This window comes from Petromyzon marinus, chromosome 38 (assembly GCF_048934315.1).
Source record: "Petromyzon marinus isolate PM22_M1 ecotype Great Lakes invasive population chromosome 38, UKy_Petmar_22M1.pri1.0, whole genome shotgun sequence".
Taxonomy (NCBI): Eukaryota; Metazoa; Chordata; class Hyperoartia; order Petromyzontiformes; family Petromyzontidae; genus Petromyzon; species Petromyzon marinus.
The window spans coordinates 864,202-889,816 of record NC_133704.1 but is presented as its reverse complement, the minus strand read 5'-3'; the positions used below and the strand labels follow the sequence as shown (position 1 = coordinate 889,816).

The 25,615-nt window shown below is 52.1% G+C and overlaps 1 protein-coding gene across 7 annotated transcripts in view; it reads left to right on the top strand.

Annotated features, from left to right (window-relative positions):
• The window catches only part of LOC116950294 (kinase suppressor of Ras 2-like), a 136,693-nt gene that overhangs the window by 77,348 nt on the left and 33,730 nt on the right, over positions 1-25,615 (top strand). For all 7 annotated transcript variants that reach the window (XM_032968004.2, XM_032968005.2, XM_076072483.1 and 4 more), the window contains 11 exons: positions 2,996-3,082; positions 5,424-5,485; positions 5,615-5,763; positions 6,537-6,696; positions 15,859-15,928; positions 17,014-17,113; positions 18,113-18,259; positions 19,146-19,393; positions 19,871-19,967; positions 22,645-22,778; positions 24,933-25,064. In XM_032968004.2, coding sequence (XP_032823895.1) covers positions 2,996-3,082; positions 5,424-5,485; positions 5,615-5,763; positions 6,537-6,696; positions 15,859-15,928; positions 17,014-17,113; positions 18,113-18,259; positions 19,146-19,393; positions 19,871-19,967; positions 22,645-22,778; positions 24,933-25,064 — 1,386 coding nt within the window. The remainder of the gene's footprint in view (positions 1-2,995; positions 3,083-5,423; positions 5,486-5,614; positions 5,764-6,536; positions 6,697-15,858; positions 15,929-17,013; positions 17,114-18,112; positions 18,260-19,145; positions 19,394-19,870; positions 19,968-22,644; positions 22,779-24,932; positions 25,065-25,615) is intronic.

Below are 25,615 nucleotides of genomic sequence, written 5' to 3'. Positions count from 1 at the left end.
TGACCTTTCTCGCCTCATCAGCCCTCTCCTTCTCTCTCGCTCTCTCTCTCCCTTTCACTCCCTCCCTTTCCCTCTCTCTCTCTCCCTGTGTGCGTCCATCTCCACCCTCACTCGACCGCCACCCCCCCCCCCCTCAAGCTTCACCCGCCAACTCGCCCGCCAGCGGCACTGCTCCCCTTGCCCCTCGTCCGCACCCTGGGAGCCCCCCCCCACCCCCCGCAGTGGGCAACTCTCCCGGCGTCTCCATGACGGCTCCCTCGGCGCGAGCTCCCGCGGGGCGTGACGCGGTCGCGGTTAAACCAACGCCGGTGCGCGGCACGTTCCGCCCCGGCTCTCACGCCGCGTATCTGCGCGCAACGGCTCCGACCCCAGTGCTCAATCATGATGATCATTTATGCGCAGAGTCCCGGGAGGGGCCCTCCCTCCCCTCCCTCTCCTCCCTCCCCCTCTTTCCCTTCCTTCCCTCCCCCTCCCTCCATTCCCTCCCTCCCTCCCCCTCTCTCTCTCCCTCCCCTCCGGCGTTCGTGTTAAACACGATGGCACCCGCAGTTTGAGACGCTGCTCACCGTGGAGTGGTGGGGAGCGGCACACCGGACTGGCAATCCCGAGGTCACCGATTCGGTTTCATCTCCAGGAACGGCAGTTGAAGCAATGGGGGCGGGGGTTTGGGGGTTTCTGAAATCCTCCCCACCACCTTTGTCCCGCCCAGCAGCGTAATTTGGTTCACCACGGTAAAGTCGATCGGTGGGTCACGCGGGGTAAATTGTGGCTACTTTGACCTCTTCCAAAACATCTGGTCGTGTGGAAGAGTAGACCAAACACTCTCCATAGGGGCTCTCTAGAGTGACGAGAGCCAGCAATTGCAAGGGCTGCGCCTTTACCTGATATGCAGCTATAAGTGGGTGGGAAGGGGCTGAGCCATCAGCAGCATCCTTGTCACCGTCGGTGAAACGCGACATCTCGGTGCCCAGTGAAGGCCGCTGGGAGCTGGCGGGTGTGGGAGGGCTGCTGTGTCAGTGCCTACAGGACGGGAGGTCACGGGGCGTGGATGGATCGTCACTCGCGCCGGCTCATTAGCGAGTGGCGATGTCACCTTGCTCTGTCTCCCTGTCTCCCCGTGTCCCTCGCCAGGCTGTCAGGGGCTGCACCGGACAGGGTCAGGGGTCGCGTTAAGGCACCGGGACGGCCGTGTGTGTGGTCGGGTAGTAGGGGAGGGGCAGTGGCGTGTCACGTGCGTGTTGAGTGAGTGGTGAGTGTGACTGTTGCGTGAGTGGTGAATGTTAAGTTTTGCGTGGGTGTTAGTGTTGAAAGTTACGTGAGTGTTGCTTGAGTGTTGTGTGAGTGTTGATTGTGAGTGTTGTGTATCAGTGTTGTGTTTTGAGTCTTAGTGTTGGGTGTGACTTTTGAGTGTGAGTGTTGTGAGTGTTGCATGTGAGTGTTGCTTGTTAGTGTTGTGTGTTGAGTGTGAGTGTTGCCTCTTAGTGTTGTGTTGAGTGTCAGTGTTGCCTGTTAGTGTTGTGTGTTGCGTGTGAGTGTTGTGCGTGTTAGTGTTGTGTGTTGAGTGTGAGTGTTGCTTGTTAGTGTTGTGTGTTGAATGTGAGTGTTGAGTGGGAGTGTTTGTGTTGCATGTGAGTGTTGCGTGCTAGTATTGTGTGTTGAGTGTCAGTGTTGCGTGAGTGTTGCGTGAGTGTTGGATGTGGTCACTGTGCAGGTCAGCACACACATTGGCGGCAGCGTCAGAGTCACGACTCGAATCAGCCTCCTTTGGCGTCTTCGCTTGCAGCTGTGAGTAGTAGCATGGAAAGAGAGAGACAGGAGGAGAGAGTGAGCAAGGGAGATAATGAGAGTAACATAAGCGAGGACAATAGTGAGGGGACATAGAAGAACGATCCGGAGTTTGCTAGAGGAGAGGAAGAGAATTTGCAATGAGGTGAAAGAGAGTTGAGGTGGGAGAGATGAAGACAAGGAGAGGACATTTTTGGAAGCGCCGCCCCCTACTGTGCCGATGAAGAGGCCACTTGAAGAGGTGTGCAAAGGAGCCCTCCAAATGAATTCCCATTCCCAGGGCGCACCGCCCGATATCACGGTCCGAAGAGAATTGGGGAAAAAGACAAGATGCAATGTCACAAGCCAAACACATTAGACATTGCTTTCTAGTCACGGCATAGGCCGATGTCAGCTGTGCTTGATGTCAGCTCCAGCCATATTTGTCGCTGTGAATTTGGAAGTGTCATTTGTCCATATAGAATTTGTAGTTATGGCTGTTATAAAATATGATGTGCGTAGTACTCAATTAGAAGCAACACCTCCCCACAACTACGTAAAACCTGGCGGGGCTCTCCTCACAAAGACTCGGTGAGGCTTTGCTGGGTAACGAGCGTAAGGATGTGGCCACTCGTGGCTATGCCTGCTGCTTGACCGTGGCGAGTGCGACTTTTGTTGCATAAAATGTATCTCCAAGTCTTGGGATGGTTCGATTTTCCATAACGACTTCTGACTGCCTCTCCTGCAAACAGAATTGTTGTTCCTGCAGCATTGTTTTTTTCATTTTATTTGCCATTTTCGATTACATTTATACAATCTATTTTTTTATTCTCAGTTTGTTCCTATCTCGCCTTAGCCCTCTCCGGCAGAGTTAAACTTAGTGACACTCCTGTTAACTGCGAGTCTACTGGGAGCGTGCGATGCATACGTTTATCGTGAGATGAGGGGCAAGACTTGATGGAAGATGCCGGCCTAAGACAGAGCTGTTCCTGAAGGATGAAAGCCAGAGGGGAGGCTTGAAACTCTGGTGGAGGAACCGTGATGACGAGCGGCCCTTCAGGGGCGTTTGCCGTGCGGTTGCGCCATCGGTGACCGCCAGGTCGCGACCTCGATCTGGCCGACGTTCACCCACTGGCAAACGCTGGTCGCGCGAGCTTGCACCCTGCTCACGCTGCCGTTGCTGTCGTTGCTGCTGCTGTTGCCGCCCCGACCTCCCCCGTGCCTCCGCCAGGTTCACCACCAAGACGTGGTGGCGCTCGGAGGTTTGCAGCGTGTGCGAGCGTGGCATCATGTTCGGAGTTCGCTGCAAAAACTGCCAGTGAGTGGACGCGCACCGCGGGCAGCGGTAGCGCTTCGGCGTGTTGAAGCGGCGAGGCGCACCCTGAACGAGGGAAAAAAAACTTACGCATACGCACGCGTCCCGCCGCTATTTCCCAGCGCGCGCGTTTGCTCAGAGGTGCTTAATTAGCGGTAATAACGTTAAGTTTCAAGCTGCACTGGGGGGAGGGGACGAGTCGTTAAATGCCCGCTCATTACCATTACCGTCGTTCCTCTGATGTCGCTAACATTCAAAAGAGCGATACTGCCGTAGACATGTGGAATTGCCATCATTGGTTATCAGCCATCAGCAGTGAAGATCCCTCCCCAGCACTAGTTTGTACTTCCCTTGAATACTAGTGAGACCGGTGGGATGATTGACCATAACATTCGGCCCTCTAGGTAGACCCAGCCATAAATGAGCACTTGCTCATGTGAGTGCTTGGTAGTAGTAGTGTTTTTATTTGCTTGGATGTTGAACTTCTTTCGCACCGTACATACCCATCCGTGCTAATCGGAGTGGCTGTATGTGGGATTTGGTCCTTATATATAATTAATGTATAGCGTTATGGGATGCTATAAGCGTGAATGAGGCGATATAAAATGAAGGTAGTATGATTAATATCAACCCCAGGGCTGTCTTTGTTTTATTGTAAATCCCAACTCGATTAAAGAGGGGCGTATCGAGCCGTTGCAGGAGTTGAGAGGGACAGCAGCAAAGGCGAACCCACGGCATCGGAAACAAATCGGGCGGCAGGTGCGGCGTGCCGGCGCTGCTGCCGCCAGCCAACTCCCTTGCGGCGGCGGTGGCGGCGGCGGTGGCGGTGGTGGCGGCGGTGGCAGCGGTGGCAGCGCTCTGCAGAATGTCCTCGTTATTCCTTTCCCTTCTTAATCTTTGTTATAATTTTTGGGCCATTTCCACCCTTTGTGGATTTCTCACTCGTCAAGAGCGCTTCATTAGACGATCGTAATGCAGAGTGCGCCGTCAAATTTGCGCTCGTTGCCTTAATTTGTTTGGCAGCAAAAATGAGTCGCATATTGCTAACAACCCAATTAAGCCACGAGTGATGTGGCTGCTTTGTAATTATATTTATTTGCAATCTGTGGAGTCCTGTCAGGGAGCTAATGGCACATCTGCTGCTGGATGCTCAAGTCATTTTTAAAATTGTTAGCGAAAACAATCATCTCAATGGGGCGTTTGCTGTCATTCGAATATCGTTTAAAAAAACACAGGCGCCACCCGCCCCGTCGCGTGAGCGCACGCTCCCACACTCTCACGCGTGCGCTACATTCCCAGCGACCTGGGTTTAAATCCCGGCCCGCCCGTCGCGGCGTCCGATCATCGGCTATTGCGTTCAACAATAGCCATCGTGCTTTTGTCGGGTTGACAAGCGCCTGCACGAGCTTTTTTGTCGCAGACGAATCGGTGCGTCCGTTTCACCTACTCGTGACACGGAGGCTGTCCGTGTGCATTCTGATGCTGGCGTTTCGAACCGTATCGTCCGCTAAGGGATTCGTATAATGAGGACCAGTTTGCGGAAAGTCGACATTCCTGCTCCCCATCATCGGAATGTGGAATTTATCCCTCTGCACATTCCAGCTCTCCTGGAATGTGCTCCAGGAGAGCCGAGGACCGCCCTGTAATCTCCAGGCCGAGAGCCTGGAGATGCTTTGACTCGCAGTTTGACTCGGAGCGCCCGTCAAGGCCGGCACGATACGTTGGCGGTGTGCCCGGGCCGCCAGCCTGGTTCTCCCCACAGCTGTTTGTGGCCCCCACGAAAATCAGCAGCAGCCTCTAGACGTCCTTGTCGAATGGGAATCTGTGTGTGTTGGCCACCCGCCCTCCCTCATGTACCTTCATAGGTCTTCGACAACAGCACTTGCCCCAAAAGTCCGTTCGAGGCTTTACAGGGCATATTTGTATATTTGTTGTTGTGTATGTGTGTGCGTGTGTGTTTACGCTTGTGGGGAGTGGTAGTTTAGCGGTTAGCGCGCTGTGCTACGAAACTGGCAACCAGTATTCGATTCCCGCTCATGGCCTACACCAGTGAAGATGATCTAAACCGGTCGTGGGCCTCCCCTAGGTAGACACAGCCTCAATGAGTACCTGGTGCGGTGTGTAAACATTGCCACTGGGGAGACAAAGGCGGTCGGGCGTGGTGCTGGCCACCCACCCCCTCGTGTACCGTTCTGGCCTTCATAGGTGCTCACTAACAGCACTTGCCCCAACAGTCTTTTAAGACTATACGGGGGATCGTTTCATCTGTTGTGTATGTGTGCATATATGTGTGTGCGTTCGGGTGTGTGTGTGATTGTCTTTGTTTCTGTGCATGTGGGCGCAGGCTGCAGTGTCACAACAAGTGCATGAAAAATGCTCCCTCGTGCCAGATCCTCATTTTCCCACGTGAGAGTCACACACGTACACTCGCGCATGCACACACATGCGCACATTAACATACACACATTCACGCATGCACGCACACGCCCACACTCACGCATGCACGTGTGTGTGTGGTGATTTGTGTGTGTGCAGCGAACACGCTTGCGTACGAACACAACTCGCTGCCGGCGCGGATCAAGGCGTCCGGCAACGGCGTGGACCCCGGCGGCGGGGAGACCCCCCCACCGTCGGGGACCGGCCTCTCAGGCACGCGCACCATCAACTTCCCCTCGCGAGTCAAGGTGCGCGCCGCACCACCACCGCCGCCACTACCGCCGCCTCCTGGCTGCGCTGTGCCGCCCTTCGTGGGCTCCTGGGTGGCGGCGGCGTGGCGGTAGCGCTCGGCCTCTTGACGAGGAGTGTCTGAGTTAGATTCCTGACTAGGTCTCCCATTGTTGCGCAGAGTGAGAGTGAGCGATAGTGTAGCGGTTAGCGCGCTGTCACCCGAGTTCGATTCCTGCTCACGGCCAACACCTGTGACGATTATTTTAACCGGTCCTGGGCCTCCCTTAGGTCGGCTCAAATGCATACATGGTGCAGTGTGTAAACATCACTACTCGGGGACAAAGGCGGCCAGGCGTGGTGCTGGCTACCCAACCCCTCATGTGCCATGCGCGTTAACAGCACTTGCCCCAACAGTCTGCTTAGGCCTATACGGTGCGTGTGTGTGCGAGTCTTTGTGAATGAGAGTTTGTGGAGTTTGTATGTTCTCTCCCTGTTTTACATGGGTTTTCTCTGAGTTTTCCGATTTTCTGCCATAGCCAAAACCCACACAACATAACTGGTCTTGGCCAAACATCCCAATGCTGAAAACCATGAATTGCTCAATTGGATTCACAGCACAGCAACATCGCCTCGTACTGCGAAATCCTGCCATGACCCTCGATGAGTCTTGAAACTCATCGAGACTTTCATGGGCAAACGAGCGTGGCAATATTAATAATAGATACTCGCCAACAGCACTCGCCCCCGACAGTCTGTCAAATGCTACACGGGGGACCTTTTGCCTGTGTAGGAGCGGGCGCCCATCCCCTACCAGCAGCCGGTGGCGGGCGGCAGCGCCGCGTCATCATGCGCCTCATCACCCCCATCGTCCGCCGGCTCCTGTACCCCCAGCTCCACGCCGTGCAACTCCCCGCGCACGGGCCCCGCCAGCAGCTCCTTCAGCTTCCCCGGTAGGCGCCCTGCTCGCACCGCGTCCACTCTACCTCTCGCTACGCCCGTGGCTGCCGTGGCCCCACATGCCGCCCGCTCCGGCGAGCTGGAAAACGCTCGGTGAGAAATTAATCCCCCGCTCATGCCACGTCCAGTGTACCTCCGGGGGACCCGAATATATTTATATATTTATCTACACACAATTCCAGTAACAATGTACACCATTGTGCACGGTTTAATCACGTGGTTAAACCATCCTCGGTTGTGACCTAGATTTAGATCCCATTGCTGCCGGATTTCTCTGCTCTCTCACGTTCGTCACTGAGCCGCGCTCGATTTTTCGCGGAGAGGCGGTCGGCAACATCGCTCCGTCGCTTCTCGTCGTTGGTCCGGTTCGATGCCGGGACCGCCTTCAACACCTGCCCGAGGCACTCTCAGTCCCGGATGCCTGCAGTTGTTGAACGAGCGTATTGCGCGCGACCTCTGTGTTGACAGCGAGCCCTGAGGAAGAAAGTAATTTAACCGTCGCGCAAAACCTGCCGCGACATACCGATCAGATGCACGAACACTGGCAGAGGCAACGCAGCAGCAGCTGCAAAGGGCGCAAAGAGGAGCGTGCAGAGACGCAGCATTAGGATTGCATTGAGAGACAGATGGACAACTTTGGATCTGAGGACGCGTTTACGTTAGAGACATCACGCTGACTGCTGGGAGAAGTAAGTGGGCTTTGACGAGATGGGGTGGCGATCGGCGCTCTAGACTGACGTCAGCGCCGCATCAAAATAAGGGTATGTCCAGCGTGGTGATGCAGCAATTACATCAACTTGTGTGTAGGCGTTAGGTGGATTGTTGCATTGCAGAACCGTGAGAGATGGCGGTGGCTTGGGGAGGATTTCATCCAACAGTGGATAGGTCATGATTGATGGTGATATGATTACTTAGCTACTGCTTTGGTGGGGAAATGAGGGTTCTGATGGTGCTGCTGCTGTTACGATTACTGCTACTACTACTGCTGCTTCTACTGCTGCTGCTCCTATTACTGCTACTACTTATACTACTGCTGCAGCTATTACTACTACTGTTGCTACAACTGCTCATGCTGCTGCTATTACTACTACTGCTGCTGCTACTGCTGCTGCTACTGCTGCTACTGTTGCTGCTCGTAGCCGGGTTAACCACAGTGGGCGTCTGCGATGTCGTGATTAATATTTGAGTGGCCACTAAAAGGAGCGAAGACTGGGCCTCGTGAAAACAGGAGATTGTGACAAACAACATCAAGAATAAGAATATCATCATCATCATCAAAAATGCGGATGTGCAATACCGCATTCGTTTTTAAACGGTGTTTGCTTTGCCGCGCCGTATGGCGCACATGCATACTCGGGATGTCACCGTGTCGGCCGCTTATGACCAAAATTCGCCACCCCGAACCCCCGCCCTCACCATCCTCCCTCACTGCCCGTCATTACCTCTCACCCTCACCACTCACCCCTCGCCCTCACCCCTCACTGCCCACCCTCACCGCCCTCACCATGTGCTGGTTCAAAGCCGGACTGCACGCAAATTGGCCGCAGTGGGAGTTGTGACCAAACGCAGACTGAAGGACATAAGTCTGTGGTCACGGTCGGGGCCCTCAACTCCAACGCCTCACCGAGCCCCAAGGGTTCTGCATGAGAGAGGCTCTGCCTTGGGATCTTTGTCCAATTCTTGCTTAGTGAGGGACTTTGAATTCTACTTCCAGAGGCATCGGGCTGCAGCAAACATTGATGACTGTACAGCCTGTTCTACTTTAACGTGTGGTGTTAACGCGAATTGAATACGTGATGAATGTATTAGGGAACGCATTTTTTATAACGCGGATGCGAATTGGATATAACGTGATCGAGTGAACAGAATAACGTCGCGCAAGTGGGAATAAGCGGTGATACGGGCTGTCTCGGCGTAGCATCATCACACAAGGTGGGATGCTGCTGGATGCTTCTCGATGCTGCCCACGCGCCTCAGTCTTTGTTCAGCCTGCGTACGCATCTGACGTGCTATCGTGGACTCTGCTTTACCCTACATTATATATTATTTTTTAGAACGCGATTTTTGCATTACGCTGTGTTCTTCAGGACCGCAACTACCGCCACGTTATAGGAAAACAGACTCTACTGTATTGAGGAGTCCTAATATGAGAATGGTATCCGGTCCACAATTGTCTTTGTCTCACTGCCACCTTTTGTTGTTGGGACGGCCATGCATTTTTTACACCCCCAGGGTCGGTGGCTGTAAACGGCAACATGGCCACACACGTTCAGTTATTTTAAACTGGTGTTCTGGTAAAGGCCGGGAGCTTATGTGCAACGTGCAATGTTGCACACCTGCGTGTTATTAAGCTGGAATTGAAAAAAACCCACGCATCCAGGCAGATAACACTCGAGCCCATGCAGCTGGCTCAGGAAGCTACTTTCTGTACTGCCTGTACTACTCCTCGTCATCTCGTAGCTGTCAGAACTCTCACGGCAAGGGAGTGTACACAGTAGGTGAACGCTTCAGAGGGTGCCCTTCTCTAGAATGGAGGGATCACTGCCAAGTGGGGGTTTGGAACGGCGGTGTCGGCAGGCCTGGTGGATAACCAGGGTGGTCACAGTGCAGGGCTCTGCGTGGCCACCCTCTGACCAGCATCGTCCATTCAGAATCAGAATCTTTATTCATCCTGGAGGAATCCAATGGGCTATGGTGCTCTTTTTCACAGATGTCCAGTCGGGGCAGGTCAGAAAGTTACAACAACAAACAATGCAAAAACACGATAGTAGTGTAAAGTATAGGAAAGGTAAACGTGTCACTATACATAAATACAGTTTTTACATTCAAATTGCATAAGTACATCAATGCCCAAGCTTGGGCAAGAGAGGAAAACAACAGCAAACACAATCCCCAAAATAGTCCATTATGGAAAAACAACCCACACAACAGACATCGCATGGGGTGGCTCTCATCCAACAGTGGATCGACAAAGGAGGTGGAATAGAAAGAATGATTACATTTCTCTTACGCTCGCATCGCTACAGAGAGATTGATGTAACTTTAACTCCCGGTCTGGGAATGGCTGTGGAAGTTGATGTCGCAGAAATACTCGTGAATGCCCTGTAGTGCTCTGTGCATGTCAATTAAATTAAATGTGTTCCTCAATAATGAAAACTGAGATGTGATATTAGTTTGTTGTCCTTCCCTCACATGTCTGATTAGCACGGTTGGCTACAACGAAGTTCAACATACCAAGACAAAGATCCCCCGTGTAGCCTTAAAATACTGTTCGGACAAGTGCTGTTAACTAGTACCTATGAAGGCCAGCACGGCACACGAGGGGGTAGGTGGCCAGCACTATGCCTGGCCGCCTTTGTCTCAACAGTGGTGATGTTTAAACACCACACCAGGTACTCATTTGAGGCTAAGTCGACCTAGGGGAGGCCCAGGACCATTTCAGATAATTTTCACTGGTGTTGGCCATGAGCAGGAATCGAACTCGGGTCGCCGAGTTCGTAGCGCTGCACGCCAACCGCTACGCTACCACTCCCTCACATACATACTCATAAGTATGTAGTGAGTTCAACTGAGTCGCAGACGTACTCTTTGGAGGCAACACATGTATTAACACCAACAAACGGGGTAACTGCCCCTTAACAGAATAACAACCTATGGTGGTGACCACCAGGCTAACTACACAAATTACAACGTAACTGGTGTAGTTAGCCAGGTGGTGACCACCAGGCTAACTACACTAGTTACTACACTAGTTACTACACTAATCACACCGTAACTAGCTACAACGGACCGGACCACAGCTTGGGTCCAGGTCCATGCGTTGGAGGAAGGTTTCTTCAGGATGAACAACAACGCCGGTCCCTCTGGGGGACCCGGCTTCTATCCTCTGCGGCGTGGCTGGCCCTGCCCTTAGCCACAACCACCTTCAAGAACCCTCGAGCAGGATCTCGACCCTGGCACGTGACCACCCCTAGCCCCCACTTGGGGCCCCTGTGTAGACTTAACCGGTCACGTGTCCTCGGGTTAAACCAGATTGCCACGGCCTATAGTAACCCCATTTCCATGGCCGGCACTCCCACACCCTATCCTGTAGGGGCCGCCACTACACGCAGAGCGTGGTGCCATCCAGCACTCCCAGTCAGTGCTCACCGAGCCCCTCTAGGGCCGGTACTGCACCCACATCCAAGTGGTGTCCGTGATGTGGTTACATCGCACGCCGTGCCTCTCTGGGGCCGGCACCACACAGTGACATCCCGCGATGTCACTACACATACACATACGTTATGCGGTTCCTGATGAGCGAGATGAGGCCATCAGCTCGCTGCACCTGGGAATACAGTTTCATTGGAGGCGGCCAGCAGGTGGAGTTGAACCAGAGTGGTTAAAAGTTTTTGGTTTCCGTTACCGGTGCCGCGCACGGTGAAACGTCTCGTGACAGTCGTAGCTTGTTCACTGAGTCACGAAGGGAGCTGCCGCAACAGCGTCGCGGCAACAACGCTGAACTTGTCGATCGGCAGGTCGTGTGTCATGGGGTAAAGTGTGGGTACTCCCACACGAGCAGAACAAATACCATCTATGATAGAGGTTTTTTTGGGATAAGATCGCGTAAATATATAAATATGTCGTTAAAACCCGACACAGCCAACTAGTAAGGGTTGTCATGTAAACAGAACGTGGCCAATTTGTCACTAGTACAGCACACCGGTGTGTTGGAGAGCCAAGCCACAACATTTACAATCTGAGTACGACGTTTTGCCAGTAATTACAACCAGCTTCATCAGGCGACAGCCAGATTTGTGGGGAAGTGCACCTGTTTCGTTCCTTATATCGAGGCGTAGATGTGGTGACCACACTTCTGCGCTCCTTGCGCAAAGTGGGGGGGGGGGGGCGGGGGGAATTAATAAGTTAACGTACATTATGCATTGGGATTACGTGAGCCGTTTGATCTTGTCCTTCCTGTCCATTGTGTGTATTAACATAACCGGATCAACGGTAATCCCTATTGAAGTATGGTGGCCTGTATAGGCTTGCATTTAAACAATGCATTATTTGATTATATTTACGCAGTCTAACCCAACAAAAACCTCTTATGGGTGATATTGGTCGCGAAAGCCTACGTGTTAAACAGAACAATACCTCTGGGCGGGGGCGGGCTGTCTTGTAGAGATCCTTTCTACCAGCAGTGGCTCAACCAAGCCATTGCAGGGCTGCACCTTTAACGTTTAACTGGGAAATTTGGGCAAATGTACCATGCCATGGCACAGGCCATTTGTTGGCTCACGCGTGCCACTTAGCGGTATTCATTGCTCACATTTCACTGGAAACGGTTACTGGGTTGCTGAATTTTGGAACCTGTAACCGATTCTTCCTGTGGTTACTGTTTAACAAGCCTAACCCCTAAGCCAGCATCGCAGCGGTGCCAGCCAGGCTCAGTGTTCTGACACAGCCAGTATGAATTCCCCCCGGGCCACCCGGCCACCAATGGCTGTCCCGTTTTGCCGTCGCACCTGTGCCGAGAGCTGCCAAGTAGCCTGTATCTGCCCATTTCTATTTATCTCTCAAAGTAATTTTACTGCCGTTTTTTTTTCATGAGCGCTTATCGTCGGTATTTTTTTTCGTCGGGGTACTTTACATTTGCACATAAATGAAATGTTTGCGAATTTCCGAAGGCAAGCCAGCTGTGTGGCGCACGTCTACGGGTGGGTGAGGGGGGTTGCAGGGAGGGAGGTAACGATGACAAATGGGAGTTAAAGTTGAGTGGTGCTCAGATGAACGTGGGGTGCCGCGTTTGTCTCAATTAGCAGCCCCAGGACGCTGCCGCAGCGGTGTGGCGGTGAGCGGCGCACTGGAGTCGTGGTCCAGAGGCCACCGCTTCTATTCTACCTCCCGGTGTGGCAGTTCAAACAATGGGGGCAAGTTTCTTAAGGGGCGCCACGGTGGCGAGATGTGAACTACCTTGCCCGGTATACAGGAGGTCGTGGGTTCGATCCCAACCCTGACGATACCTGTATATTTGGAGGTTTCGTGTTCTCTCTTCCCATGGTCGTGTGGATTTTTCTCCAGGTCCTCCGGTTTTTCCCTCTATATTTATAATTAACGTGCATTTAGAGTATTTGGCTGCTAGACATTTTCACGTGGTAAGCCACTTTGTTGAGCTCTCATTTGTGGCCAAGTCGCTTCTCAAAAAGAGCGATATAGCTCGGTTGGCCTTACCTGGTCAAATAAAAATAGTTGATAGTAGTTTATAGTTTTAAATCGGCCCCCCGTCCCTGCCGCCTCTGTCCACCGAGCAGGATAAATGGGTTCAACCACAGTTCGTCGACTCGCAGGTCGCGTGTGGTGGGGTAAAGTGTGGGTACTCCCAGCTCTTGCAAGAGCTAGTGGTGGGAATTAACAGGGTGCTGTCTCCACTAGAACGGTAGCGGTGCTGAGCTGCCCCGGTGTTGAGTTCTAAGAGAGAACAACAACCGGGAGAGGAGATCATTGGATGGTGATGCAGACAGAAGGGAAGTTAAGCAGAATTTGACAACAGAGAGACAACACTTTTGGCCGAGATGTTAGCGATCTATACTCAGAGACAACGATCCTCCACATAGCCTTTACAAAACTAGTGGGGCAAATACTGTTAGCGAGTGCCGAATTATACTGGCACCTTACCCGAGTGGCTGGTGTGGCCAGAACTCCAGCCGGCCACTTTTGTTTCCCCGGTGCTGATCTCATCATACATCACTTGCCAATGATCATGGTCAGAAATCAAGCTCAGGTGACCAGATTCATGGGAGAGTGAGGGAACCACTGCGCCACCACTCCCCCTACATGCACAAAACAACAAAGACAAGATCCCCCATATAACCTCAACACTCTTGGGGTAAGTGCTGTTAGCGAGCAGACATAACGAACACACCCACATGAGTACAGCTAGTCACAACGATGCACATACATAATCACACACTGACGTCAATACACGTTAACACGTCCACACACAAATCATGCACATATGTGGACACACTCCTACACACGTAAACACACAAGGCTGAGTCGACCTAGGGGAGGCCCAGGACCGGTTCAGATAATCGTCACTGGTGTTGGCCGTGAGCGGGAATCGAACTCCGGTCGCCCGGGTTCGCAGCGCCGTATGGCGTTAACTGCAGCCCCACTGTAATACACGCGCACGCTCGCGGAGGACACGCGATTTTATGGAAGTCCTTGAGTGATGATTGAGGTTATCGCGCCTGTTTAGCGAGCAGACTGATCGCGGCCTCAGATACGTCCGGCTCATGTTTGCTTTTCCAAATTGAAAAGACTGATTCCCCTCTCTAAATGGTTGCCGACCTGGCGTGTTGCGGGCGGGGTCACGGTGCCGTCCCTGTTGTCTGGCCTGAGCCATACCGTTGCGACGTCACTCGGGATGATGGGACGATGATGTGACGCCTTTAAGCGGGGATGGAGGGGGGAGAAGATAACCTACGTGTTAAACTGAAGATAGCTCCGTTCAAATGCATTTAAAGAACAGATGCAAATGAGAGGACTCGGATTGAAGTGGTTGTTAAGCACAAACTGGAACACGTGACACCACCTCCCATGAATGCAGTTAAGCAATCTCGGGTTGGTGCATTTTGTTTTTAATGCTACTTCTATCATCAGCCATGATCTGTCTGCTGCTGAATGAACGCCTCCCCAGTCCAACAATCTGACGAGCTCCCGCTGCACGCAAGCCGATTTGATCGCTCCTCCTCCGCTGTGGACGTCCTTTCTGGCGCGTTTCCCTCCTTTGACTACCGCTCTACCTTCGGTCTCAACCACCGGCCAATGTTCCCTTCTGGCAGTGATGGGTGCCTGGCCAAGTCACCCCTGACGTTCCAAAGCGGTGGATTGCGAGAAGCGTTCCCGTTACCGGTGACGAGACGCGTTTGCGAACACGGTGATTCGTCGTCTGCTGTGGTGTTCCACGGTGCCATCGTATCAGCGATGCGCCGGTTCATGATCGAGCTTCGGTTGTTATCCATTGCCGGAAATCCAGCGCGTGGCGCGGATTCTCGCTCGGGCCGACTCTTAAATAAAGAAAAACGTCACCGCGAGGTGGCCCGGTTGTTAAGAATAGACATCGCTGCTCGACTTCGGCTCGGCTCCGGTTCGGCTCTCGCTCAAGTCGGCCATGGCTCAAAGCCACGCTCAACTTTAGCCGGATCCCACCTGCCGTGCTCAGTATTTACATGAGTATAGTCGAGCCACGGCTGAGCTGGTCGTGTGGTCTGTGCAAACAACTGAGTGGCTCGAGCCTGAGCCAAGCCTGCATGTTAGAGGGTGAGCCGCTACTCGGAATCTGGCCCCAAAATACATTGACCTGATTTACGGATTGTGGGTGCCGAGTGTTGTGCGGCTCTCCCGCGTGTTTGGGGGTTGTAGCACGCCTTGTGGGCCCCACGATGTCTGAAGTTTCGCTCCACGTGCTGAAAGCTTGTTCAGGAGCGAAATGTCACACCTCACACTGGGCGGCGCGGTGAATATTGCATATTTCATATTTATACCGTTTTATTCTGCGATGTTATTAATGTTTGTGTTGTCTTGCTGTGTTGTTTTTGATGATGAAGTAAATAAGAAAATGTTCAAGCGAGACCGCTGGAATGTTTGCGTGCGCTCTCGGGGGCCATGTGTATGCTTCGTATGTGGTAATTAACAGCACTTGTCCCATCAGCCGGTGAAGTCTAAAGAGTTGATCATTTGTTTTGCCTCTCTATGTGTTTGCTGCCGTGGTAATAATGCAATCCAAATATCACTTGTTTGATCTCCCGGTGTGGCAGCTGAAACAATGGGACTAGTTTCTTACATTCCCTCCCACCCCCCACTCCCTCCGTCCACTCAACAGTAGAAATGGGTTCACCAGAGTCGATGGGCGGGTCGCATGTGGTGGGGTAAAGTGTGGTGACACAGACCTCTTCCAAGACGTCTGGCCAGTGTGGAAGTAGGCCAAATACCCTCTAGAGGGGCTCTCAGGGCTTCCTCATGTAGGAGGCTTCTCTGGTAGCGTTGGCGTGAGCAGGCAATTGCAGGGCTGTGCCTTTACCTTTTACATGATTCTAGCATGCTCACCGGTGCGTGTGTGTGCGTGTGTGCGCTTGTGTGCGTACCTCCGTGTGTCCATCTGCACCACACAGACATCCCCTCGGGAGCGGACAACACGGCATCCTCGGATTTCTCCGTGGCTCTCTCCCCCAACCCGCAGACGTACGTCATGGTGACTCTACGAGCCAGTTTGGGTAGCGGGGTGGCGGCACAGTGGTGACACTCGTGCCTGACAGCAAGAAGCGCCTGGGTTCGATTCCCAGTTTTGGCACCTGTGTTCTGCTCCAGATGGGTTTCATACTGGCTTTCTCCCGTAGCTACACACACACACAGTGGAACTGGTATTGCCCAATCATCACAATGGTGAAATATTATCAGCAAATTACTTAATCGGGATGATGCATAGCAACCCTCTTATGCAAAACTGGGTAAGACCCTCCCAATAGAGTATTGAGACTCATTAAAGCTGTCCTAGGTAAAAGAGTGTAAAACATAGACTAAACAACCTTTTGTCAATGTGTAATGGGTTCGATTGAGGCGCACACTCGACTTGGAGGCAACACTATTTATTAACACTCAACACCAACTAACACTCGGGGAACACTGCACAGCGTGACCCCGGGCAGGTGACGGCTGCCTGGTCACGAACGACGATCAGAGACTTGGGGACTTCTCATGGCGTTCATCCCGGAGTAGAACAGCCCCGCTCCCCGTTCACACCCCGCTTATAACCGCTCCGGCGTGGCCAGCTCCGCCCCAGGCCACGCCCCCATTCTCGATCCTTCGGGAAGGTCCGGGCCCCCAACCACGTGTCCCCCAATCTTCACTTGTCCTGTTGGGTTCACGCGGAGTGCCACGGCCTGACACGACTCCCGTGACACCCGCCTACAGCCCCCATACCGAGCCGACACGGTAATGACGTCATATGTGCCTACGCTCGTACAGTCCCGACATAGTAGTGCAAATGCAATTCTGTAAGGAGGTCTCCTTCAAATGCCGTGTCGGTCATGGGGTTGTTTGACCATACTTCACCACACTGGTAAGTGGGGGTTGATGAAGGTGGGAGCACAGATGTAGAGTACTGTACCCCAATGGATTGTGCCGCACTGCTGTCCACTACTGACCGCGCAGCCTCAATTGCAGATACAACTTGAAAATGTGAACCGCCATGACCTACGCCACGTTGCACACTGCTGCGCCGTGCCGTGCCGGGTTGTTTAATGTGTCACTCGCTCTCATTCGTTCAGCGGCGGTGGCGGCAGTGGTGACGGTGTCTCTCCACGCACGCCAACCGCTGACGAAGGCGACTCATCAGAGAAACTGCACGGTGGGCTGTCAGCGAGCGAGGTAAGTGGTGGCCACCACCCGCAATGCATGCTGGGAGATCAGTGTCCAGGTGTGGAGGGTGGCGGCTATAGCAAGGTCTAGGTTAAGGCGTTCGCAGTGATTTAGGATTTTTAGGATTCACTTACAACACTCGGTGGTCAAATATCCGAGGTGATATATTTTCATTCTCTAGAGTTCCATGGAAGCTTCCATCCTGGTCTCACAGTTAAACATCCAACATTGTTAGGGTTCAGTTAAAACACCAGTCGCTACGAGGCTGCCGCGTTACGGTTTGCTATCATGATTGTTATTGGGGTGGTGAAACGGCCCAGCGGGAGCGCGTTCGCCGCTCGTGGCAGAGGTTCACGGTTCGAATCTGACAGGCTGCCCTGGTTATTACTATGTATTGGCCAGAAAATAGCCGAAGTGAATGTTAACATACCCGTGACGTCATTCACAATAGTTAAGCCATTGTGTGCCGGCGTCATGGTCCAAATGTATAAAATTCTACAAAATTACATCACAAATTTCTCAGTTGGGATTACACACTGCATGCCCGTGTCTGTGACGCACAGCAGCGCCTTACTTTGGGATAGCCTCGGGCTATAGGAATCGCGCGAATATCACTTATACGAGATTATTGTTTCTGTTATAACAATCATCTCATCTTTACACCAGTGATGGGTGCCATGGTGGCGAGATGTTGACTACTTCACCTGGTGTACAGGAAGTCGTGGGTTCGATCTCGACCCTGACAATGCCTGTATATTTGGAGGTTGCATGTTCTCCCCGTGGTCGCGTGGACTTTTCTTCGGGTCCTATGGTTTTTTGCTCCACATTGGTTGCTATACATTTCCACATGGTAAGCCACTTTGTTGAGCCATCATTTGCGGCCATGTTGCTTCTGAAAAAGAGCTATATAGCTCAGTGGGCCTTACCTGGTAAAATAAAAATAGTTTAGACGCTATTAGTTAGTATGTTGAACCGTGGTTATCATTGTTGTTGTTCCTCGTCTGGCAGGGTGTGGAGGAGGAGCAGCCGGTGGTGGAGGTGGCGACGTCGCCAAAGCCAGGGGACATGCCGGACTCCGCCGAGAGCTCCGAGACGGTGGGGGAGCTGAGCTACGTGGCGCGAGGGGGACGCACGCAAACCAGCATCCTGCTCAAGGTGCGTGCATGCCTCAGTGTGTGAGGAGCGTTGGTCCGTTGATTAGCGTGCCACGCTATGAACCTGGAGACCAGAGTTTGATTCCCGCTCAGGGTCAACACCAGTGATGATTCAATTATCTGAACCAGTCCTGGGCCTCCCCTAGGTCGACTCAGTCTCAAATGAGTACCTAGTGCAGTTTGTAAACTTTGCCACTGGGGAGACAAAAGCGGTCAGATGTGGTGCTGGCCACCCATCCCCTGGTGTTCCATGCCAGCATTAATTGGTGCTCGTGAACATTCCCTGCAGCTCAGCTGGACACTGCGATCTCCCTGAACACTTTTTCACTCTTCAAAATGAACCAGTGATAACGTCCCTAGGGCATCCACTTAAAATCATTGCGTCGTACCACACGCGGTACACCCCAAGCACAATGTTGAAAGCCACACCGTAGTGATGTTATTATCACTAACTAGGCTTGTTAAACGATAACCGCTAAAGCGGTACATCTTTTCAGAATTAGTTACCAGTTGCTGACTTGCAGAACCGATCAATGACTACAGTGGAATTCGAGTGATGAACTCACAGACTGAAGGACTGTACCCCATTTTTTTAACTGCCGTGCCGGGAGATGGAATCGAATTGGCCACCTCTGGATTTGCAAGTCCAGTGAGCTGCTGTTACATCACCAATGTGGCAGCTCCCTTAGTCTCTCACTTAAGAAGTTGAACGTGTTGTGTATTGCTGTAAACATTTCTATATTTGCCACACATCGGTAACTGTTTTTTATACTTTTTTTTCGCGCGGTTACAGCTCATGCAAACACGATTTTAACAACCGTATCACATACCAATACATCTGTCCCTCCTATACCTCCCCCCCCGTGGGCCCCCGTGGCATCGAGCAGGAGTGGAACATCCCGTTCGAACGTGTGGAGCTGGGGGAGCTCATTGGGCGCGGGCGGTTTGGGGCGGTCCACCGCGGCCGCTGGTACGGGGAGGTGGCGGTGCGCCTCGTCACGGTGGAGGGCCATGAGCAGCAGCGGCTGCGCCTCTTCAAGCAGGAGGTGCTCACCTACCGGCAGACGCGGCACGAGAACGTCGTGCTGTTCATGGGCGCCTGCATGAACCCGCCGCACCTGGCCATCGTCACCAGGTGACGCCGCGCCCCCACCTCCCCACCCCCCTCCATCCCGCCGGGGCCGCGATGCCAACCACCCATGGACCCAGTGCTAGCGACGCTGCCCATGGTAGATTTACTTAAAATTCATTGTGCTCGTTTTCACAGGAAAGCCTCGCCGAGTCTCGGGTTTTTTGCAGGATGGGGGCGATGTTGCCGTGTTCAATAGCAGTTGAGCCATTAGCAGGAGTAGGATATTTGGCCAATACCGGTTACATTGTATGTGCATGTGTTTAGCTGGACTGACTTCCCGTCACCAAGCACAGCGATCATGCTCGTGACTAGTTTCATGTCACCCAGGTTATGTGCCGAGGATACTGGTAGATTGACAATCGTCACCCCTTCTTGCACAATCCCTGCTGGTTGGCCAGTAAATTATTATCATGACGATAATAATCCACGGTTCTTTTTCAATCCACCGCTGTCCCCCTCGCCCCCCACCACACCCTGCAGCTTCTGCAAAGGCCGGACGTTGTACGCGGTCGTGCGGGATCCAAAAGTTCCGCTCGACATCAACAAGACGAACCAGATCGCTCGCGAGATCCTCAAGGTGCCAACCTCCACCGCCGCTCGCCGTTAATGGGACGCGCGGGGTCTTTAGATTGTTTGGCTGCTGCTATAAATTTCCACACGATAAGCCACTTCGTTGAGCTATTATTTGTGATAGTCAGGTCGCTTCTTAAAAAGAGCTATATAGCTCAGTCGGCTTGACCTGGTAAATAAAATAGAATTTGTTAACAAGAAAAGTTAATCATCGTATTGTTTCACAGAGTAACAGTTAGCAGCACGTTTGACTGGCAATCCAGATTCCATCTCCTGGCTCGGCCATTGAACCAATGAGTAAAATTTCTTAAATCCCACCCCCTGCCCCCCGCCCCCCCAACGCCTCTGCTCACTCAGCAGTATAATCGGGTATGGCACAGTCGATCGGCTGCTCGCGTGTGGTGGGGTAAAGTGTGGGTACTCCCACAAGGGTAGACCAAATACCCCCTAGGGGGGCTCTCTTGGAGAGATCCTTCTGCCAGCAGTGGCGTATGTACGTATTGTATGTTGAACTTCTTTCACACCATACGTAGCCAACCGTACTAATCGGATTAACCAAACAATAGCAGGACTGCACCTTTATCTTTTCTATGCACAAACATGTAGCTCTTTTTCAGAAACGACAGAAACGACCTGGCGACAAATGATAGCTCAACGAAGTGGCTTATCACGTGGAAATTTATAGCAGCCAAATACAATGCACGTTTCTAAATGTGGAGGGAAAAACCAGAGGACCTGGATACAAATCCAGACGACCAGGGGGAGAGCATACAAACTCCAAACATACAGCAGGCGTTAGGTTTGGGATCGAACTCACGACCTCCTGTATACCGGGCGACGTAGTTAACATCTCACCACCGTGGTAAATGAGGGCAACTGGGAAAAGATGGCAAATGTACCATGCTATGGCACAAGCCGCTGTGCCATTTGTTGGCTTGCGTGCCACTTGGTGGCATTGTTCACATTTCACAGAAGGAGGTTACCAGGTTCCTGAACTTTGGAGCCAGTAACCGATTCTCATAATGGTAAAAAAAAATCCATGAATGAAGAGGTTTCACTTTTACTGTATTTACATTTTGCTGTGTTTGATTGTGCAGCAGGAATAGTTGATTGTTTAGATGTCACTTAAAATATGTATTATTTGTATATTTCCAAGGAAAAATTGAAAATATACAAATAATGATAAACGATGTTGAGACTGAGAAAATCAGAGGATAAATGGAACAGTCTGAATCTAAGCTGTGAAATCGATACATTAAGCTGAAAAAAAGAACATTAAAGAGCACAATGAAAATAATGCAATGAGAAATTTCAAGTTGAAAATGAAATACAAAATAGAGGCCATAAATTCAACCCAAAGGGAGGAACCCATTTCCCCAGCACAGGAACGGCACAGCGACATCCATAGAGTTACATAGAGATCAATAGAGTTACATAGAGATCCAGAGTTACATTCAGAGCCACAGAGCTACATAGAGTTTCTTAGAGTTGCAGAGATCCATAGTCACATCGGGACTCATAGACTCAGGCTTTATTATTTCAGCTGCTAAGGCCCCGTATAGTCAAGCAGCTCTGTTGCCACAATGACCACGGCCCCAAGACCGTGCGGCAGTGGCTGCGGTTACCGGACATCATCGCAGGGTGGAGTACCGTAAATCTGCAACCAACCAGAGCAGCGGCAACAACAACAGCAGATTATTTACACGAAACCCACTGACTACACTGCTCACTACAGATAGTGCTTACACAGATTAATGAACAACAGTGTCAAAAATTCGTATCGCAGACGTTTGCGTAAACAAACCGTGTGCACAGCCTCAGACGTAACGGAGCTGGGCTCCAGCGTTCAAAGCAAAAGTGGTGGTGCTGAGTCCTGCAGGCAGACTTTAACATACGCAGCTAGAGAAGGCACATGTGGAATATTGAGGTTGGTCATGAGGACATCCACAATGTGGGTGCAGTGCCAGACGATGCCCTGGAAGCAGAGTTCTCAATCTAGCAACGGTCACCAGGCAATCAGAGGTCCACCTACGGTTTCTTGGATTGTGTAATGGGTGAAGAGAGAACATCCGTTTAGATACTGACCTGATTTAGATTTAGTACAGGTCTCTGCTCAACATTGGCAAGGTTAGATTAGTTTAAAGCTTGAGAGAAAGCTCACAATGATGAACCGAAAGATAAAGAGGATTTAGTTTATCGGAGAGTGAAGAGATTCTGTAGGTTACATCGCAAAAATCACACAGGTCAGCGTGGGTTGGTGAATGGGGGCCCAGGGACTGGTTCAGATATCACTCACTACTGAAATACACAGGTAACACACCAGCAGGGAACTCACTCTGAAAGTAATCAAACGTAAATATGAACATATGAATAGACTCGGCAGCAGGCTGACATGAGTGATTTCTTTGCGCTCTGTAGTTTATAGTCTATAGCGACTGGTGCATGCTTGTTTGTGCGTGTTTGTGCAAGCGTGTCTCTTTGTGTGTGCGTGTTTGCGCATGTTTGTGCGTGTCTGTGGGCGTGTGTATGCATGTATTTGTGGGTGCGTATTTGTGCATGCGGGGGTGTGTGTGTTTACCTGTGCGCATCTGTACGTGTATGTGTGTGCGTGCGTGTTTGTGCGTGCGTGTTTGTGCATGCGTGTGTGTGCGTGTATGTGCGTGCACGTGCATGCGTTCTCACAGGGTATGGGTTACCTCCACCACAAGGGCATCGTGCACAAGGATCTCAAGTCCAAGAACGTCTTCTATGACAATGGCAAGGTCATCATCACCGACTTTGGACTCTTCAGCATTTCCGGCGTCGTTCAAGATGGCAGGTGCGAGCTTCGCACATGGGCCAATGTGTGCCGGATTCATGCTTTTTGTCCGGGAGCCCTCGGACACTGAGTTGGCGCAGTTTTTTTTACTGGGATTTTTGCACAAACGAGCGTTACGATCGTGCTGTAAATGCGTGATCGTTGTTTTGTGATTTATATGAATTGGCGGTTACTGTTAACCCGAGCTGCCGAAGCGATCATTTCTCCCCAATCATTGTTTTTCAAATGATCTTTGAATCATTGAACTCATCGTGCAGTGCCATCAGCCGGGTACATGGTGAGTAACGGTAATATTGTTACTCGGCGAAAATGCATTTATCGTTCGAGATTAGCGGCCGTGTCTGTGCAGCACTGCGGTAAGAGTGCTTGACTCGTAATCAGACGGTTGTGAGTTCAAACCTTGGTTGGGGTTTCACTCAGCCCATCATCCCTACGGGGTATTTAAAGCAAGTACAGTTTTGTGCAGCGTTAACAGTGCCCATAAATGAAATGTGGAACTTTTCATCGCTGGCTTAGAGCTATCAAGTGAGATGAGCAGCAACCGCCAATGTTCTTATGAGAACGGAGACACCATGACTTTTTATTTTAGTTCCATCCATATGGCAGAGGTGACTCTCAGAAGTGACCCTGTGACATGCGCTTCTGCGGGCCGTTCTCTGACACGAAGCCCAGGCAGGTTCAGTATCTCGGGAAGCGATGCCGAGGGTGCACTAGAGGAAAATACAAAATATAAATGATGGCCAAACCACTTCAGTGAAGCAAGATTTGTTCACTTCTTATCACTGACTTTGGGTCGTCCAAAACCGCCTGTTCCCCCATAGCCGCAGTATTGATCCGGCACTTCCTCGAAATTCCCCCCCCTCCCCACCGTGATCCAGACACTGCGTTTCGCTTCTCACCGTCCTCCACTGACCCCCACCCCCTACCGCCACCCCCTGCTCCACCACCGCCGCCTCCCATCATCACCTCCCATCGTGCCGCCGCCACGGCGATGATCCCGCCGCCCCGTTACGGTGGCCGCGAATCTATTTCACGCTCGGCGTTGTTGAAGTTACGGCGCGGCCATGTTACGACGTTACGGCCGTGTGCGGGGATCGCGGGGGTCGGGGGGGCAGCGGGCGCGGGTCACCGCGTCACTCGAATCCAATTAACGGCGTACATGGTGACGGCCCGCTACACGGCGGCACACAGCCCTTCACTCAACGCCCGCCGCTCTCATATTAAACCGCGTAACGGCCGCCACGTGCGCCGATGGCCGTGTGTGTAGAACTGTAAAGGCGCAGCGCTTAATTGATCGCTCACGCCACTGTTGGCAGAAGGGCCTTCACGAGAAGAAGCTCAATAGGGCTTCTATGGGGGGGGGGGGGGGGGGTGTTTTTTACCTACTCTTCCACAACCGGCCAAACATTACAGAAGAGGTGGGAGTACCCGGGTTGTTATCTAAAGTTGCATACTCACACTAACCAGAAAACACAACAGCGCTGACTCCGTGTAGCCACGTGTACTGTAAGGTGCCTTGTCAATCCACTGCTGCATGAGGCTCTCCGTACGCCGTCCACACGGGTCGTGGGGAGTTTTTGATTTGTTCCGCCACCGCGCATCCTTTGTCATGCCACGTTCATAATTTACGCCGCTGCCAATATCCGCCGGGAGTCCCGTGATGAACGCCAAGGCAAGATTTAACGACACCGACAGCTCCATATATAAATTCCGGTGGCATGTCACTGAGGCCAGGGATTCGCGGATTTCATCCGACGTTTATGCTGGCCGGCCGGGCGTTGATTCAATACCGATGCTCGATACCAATGTCAGGGACTGGCTTCACTGTGAGCGGTGGGCAGCAGAGGGCAATGTAGAATGCATTGTACTGGACCCGAACTGTACTATTCTGGCATATCTATGCACCCTGTCTTCACCAACCCGCACTGACCAGCATGGTGAAATATGACCCAAAAACCCCCACAGCCCGACGCGGTGTGGGGAGGCCCTCAACCCAGCGGCGGTTTGACAAAGGGCCTCTGTGTCGCGACTTCACTATTCTTCACCCATTGTGCGGTCGAGTTTCCCACGCAACGTGTTGATGAGCCGTGGCTTCTCGGCGCCGTGCCGCCATCCTCTCGTGACCGCCGCAAACCCCTTCACCCTCCCGGGCAGGAGCCATCAGGAGCTGAAGCTGCCCCGGGGATGGCTGTGTTACCTGGCGCCCGAGATCATTCGCCAGCTGGCGCCGGGCACCGACCAGGACCTCCTGCCGTTCTCCAACAACACCGACGTGTTTGCTTTTGGGTGAGTGGCGCCATGTCCCTGCCCATGCCATCGCATCCACCACAACAATACCACCATCAACAAAACCCACAAACCAACAACAACACCATTAACAACACCCACAGCAACACCATCAACAACACCATCAACAATACCATCAATTCCCACAACAAAACCATTAACAACACCCACAACAACACAATTGACAACAAAGACACAATCACCCATATAGCCTAAATAGACTTTTGGGGCAAATGCTGTTCGCATGCACCTATGAAGGCTGGCACGGCACAGGAGGGGGTAGGTGGCCAGCACCATGCCAGGCCGCCTTTGTCTCCCCAGTGGCCATGTTTATACATTGCACCAGTTACTCATTTGAAGCTGAGTCGACCTAGTGGAGACCCAGGACCGGTTCAAATATTCGCCACTGTCATTGGTCGAATCCGGGTCACCGGGTTTGTAGTACAGTGTGCTAACCGCTGTGCCACTGCTCCCACAACAACACCCATGACACTCACAACAACACCCAAAACAAGATTATCGACATAGCCTGCAACAACAATAACAACATT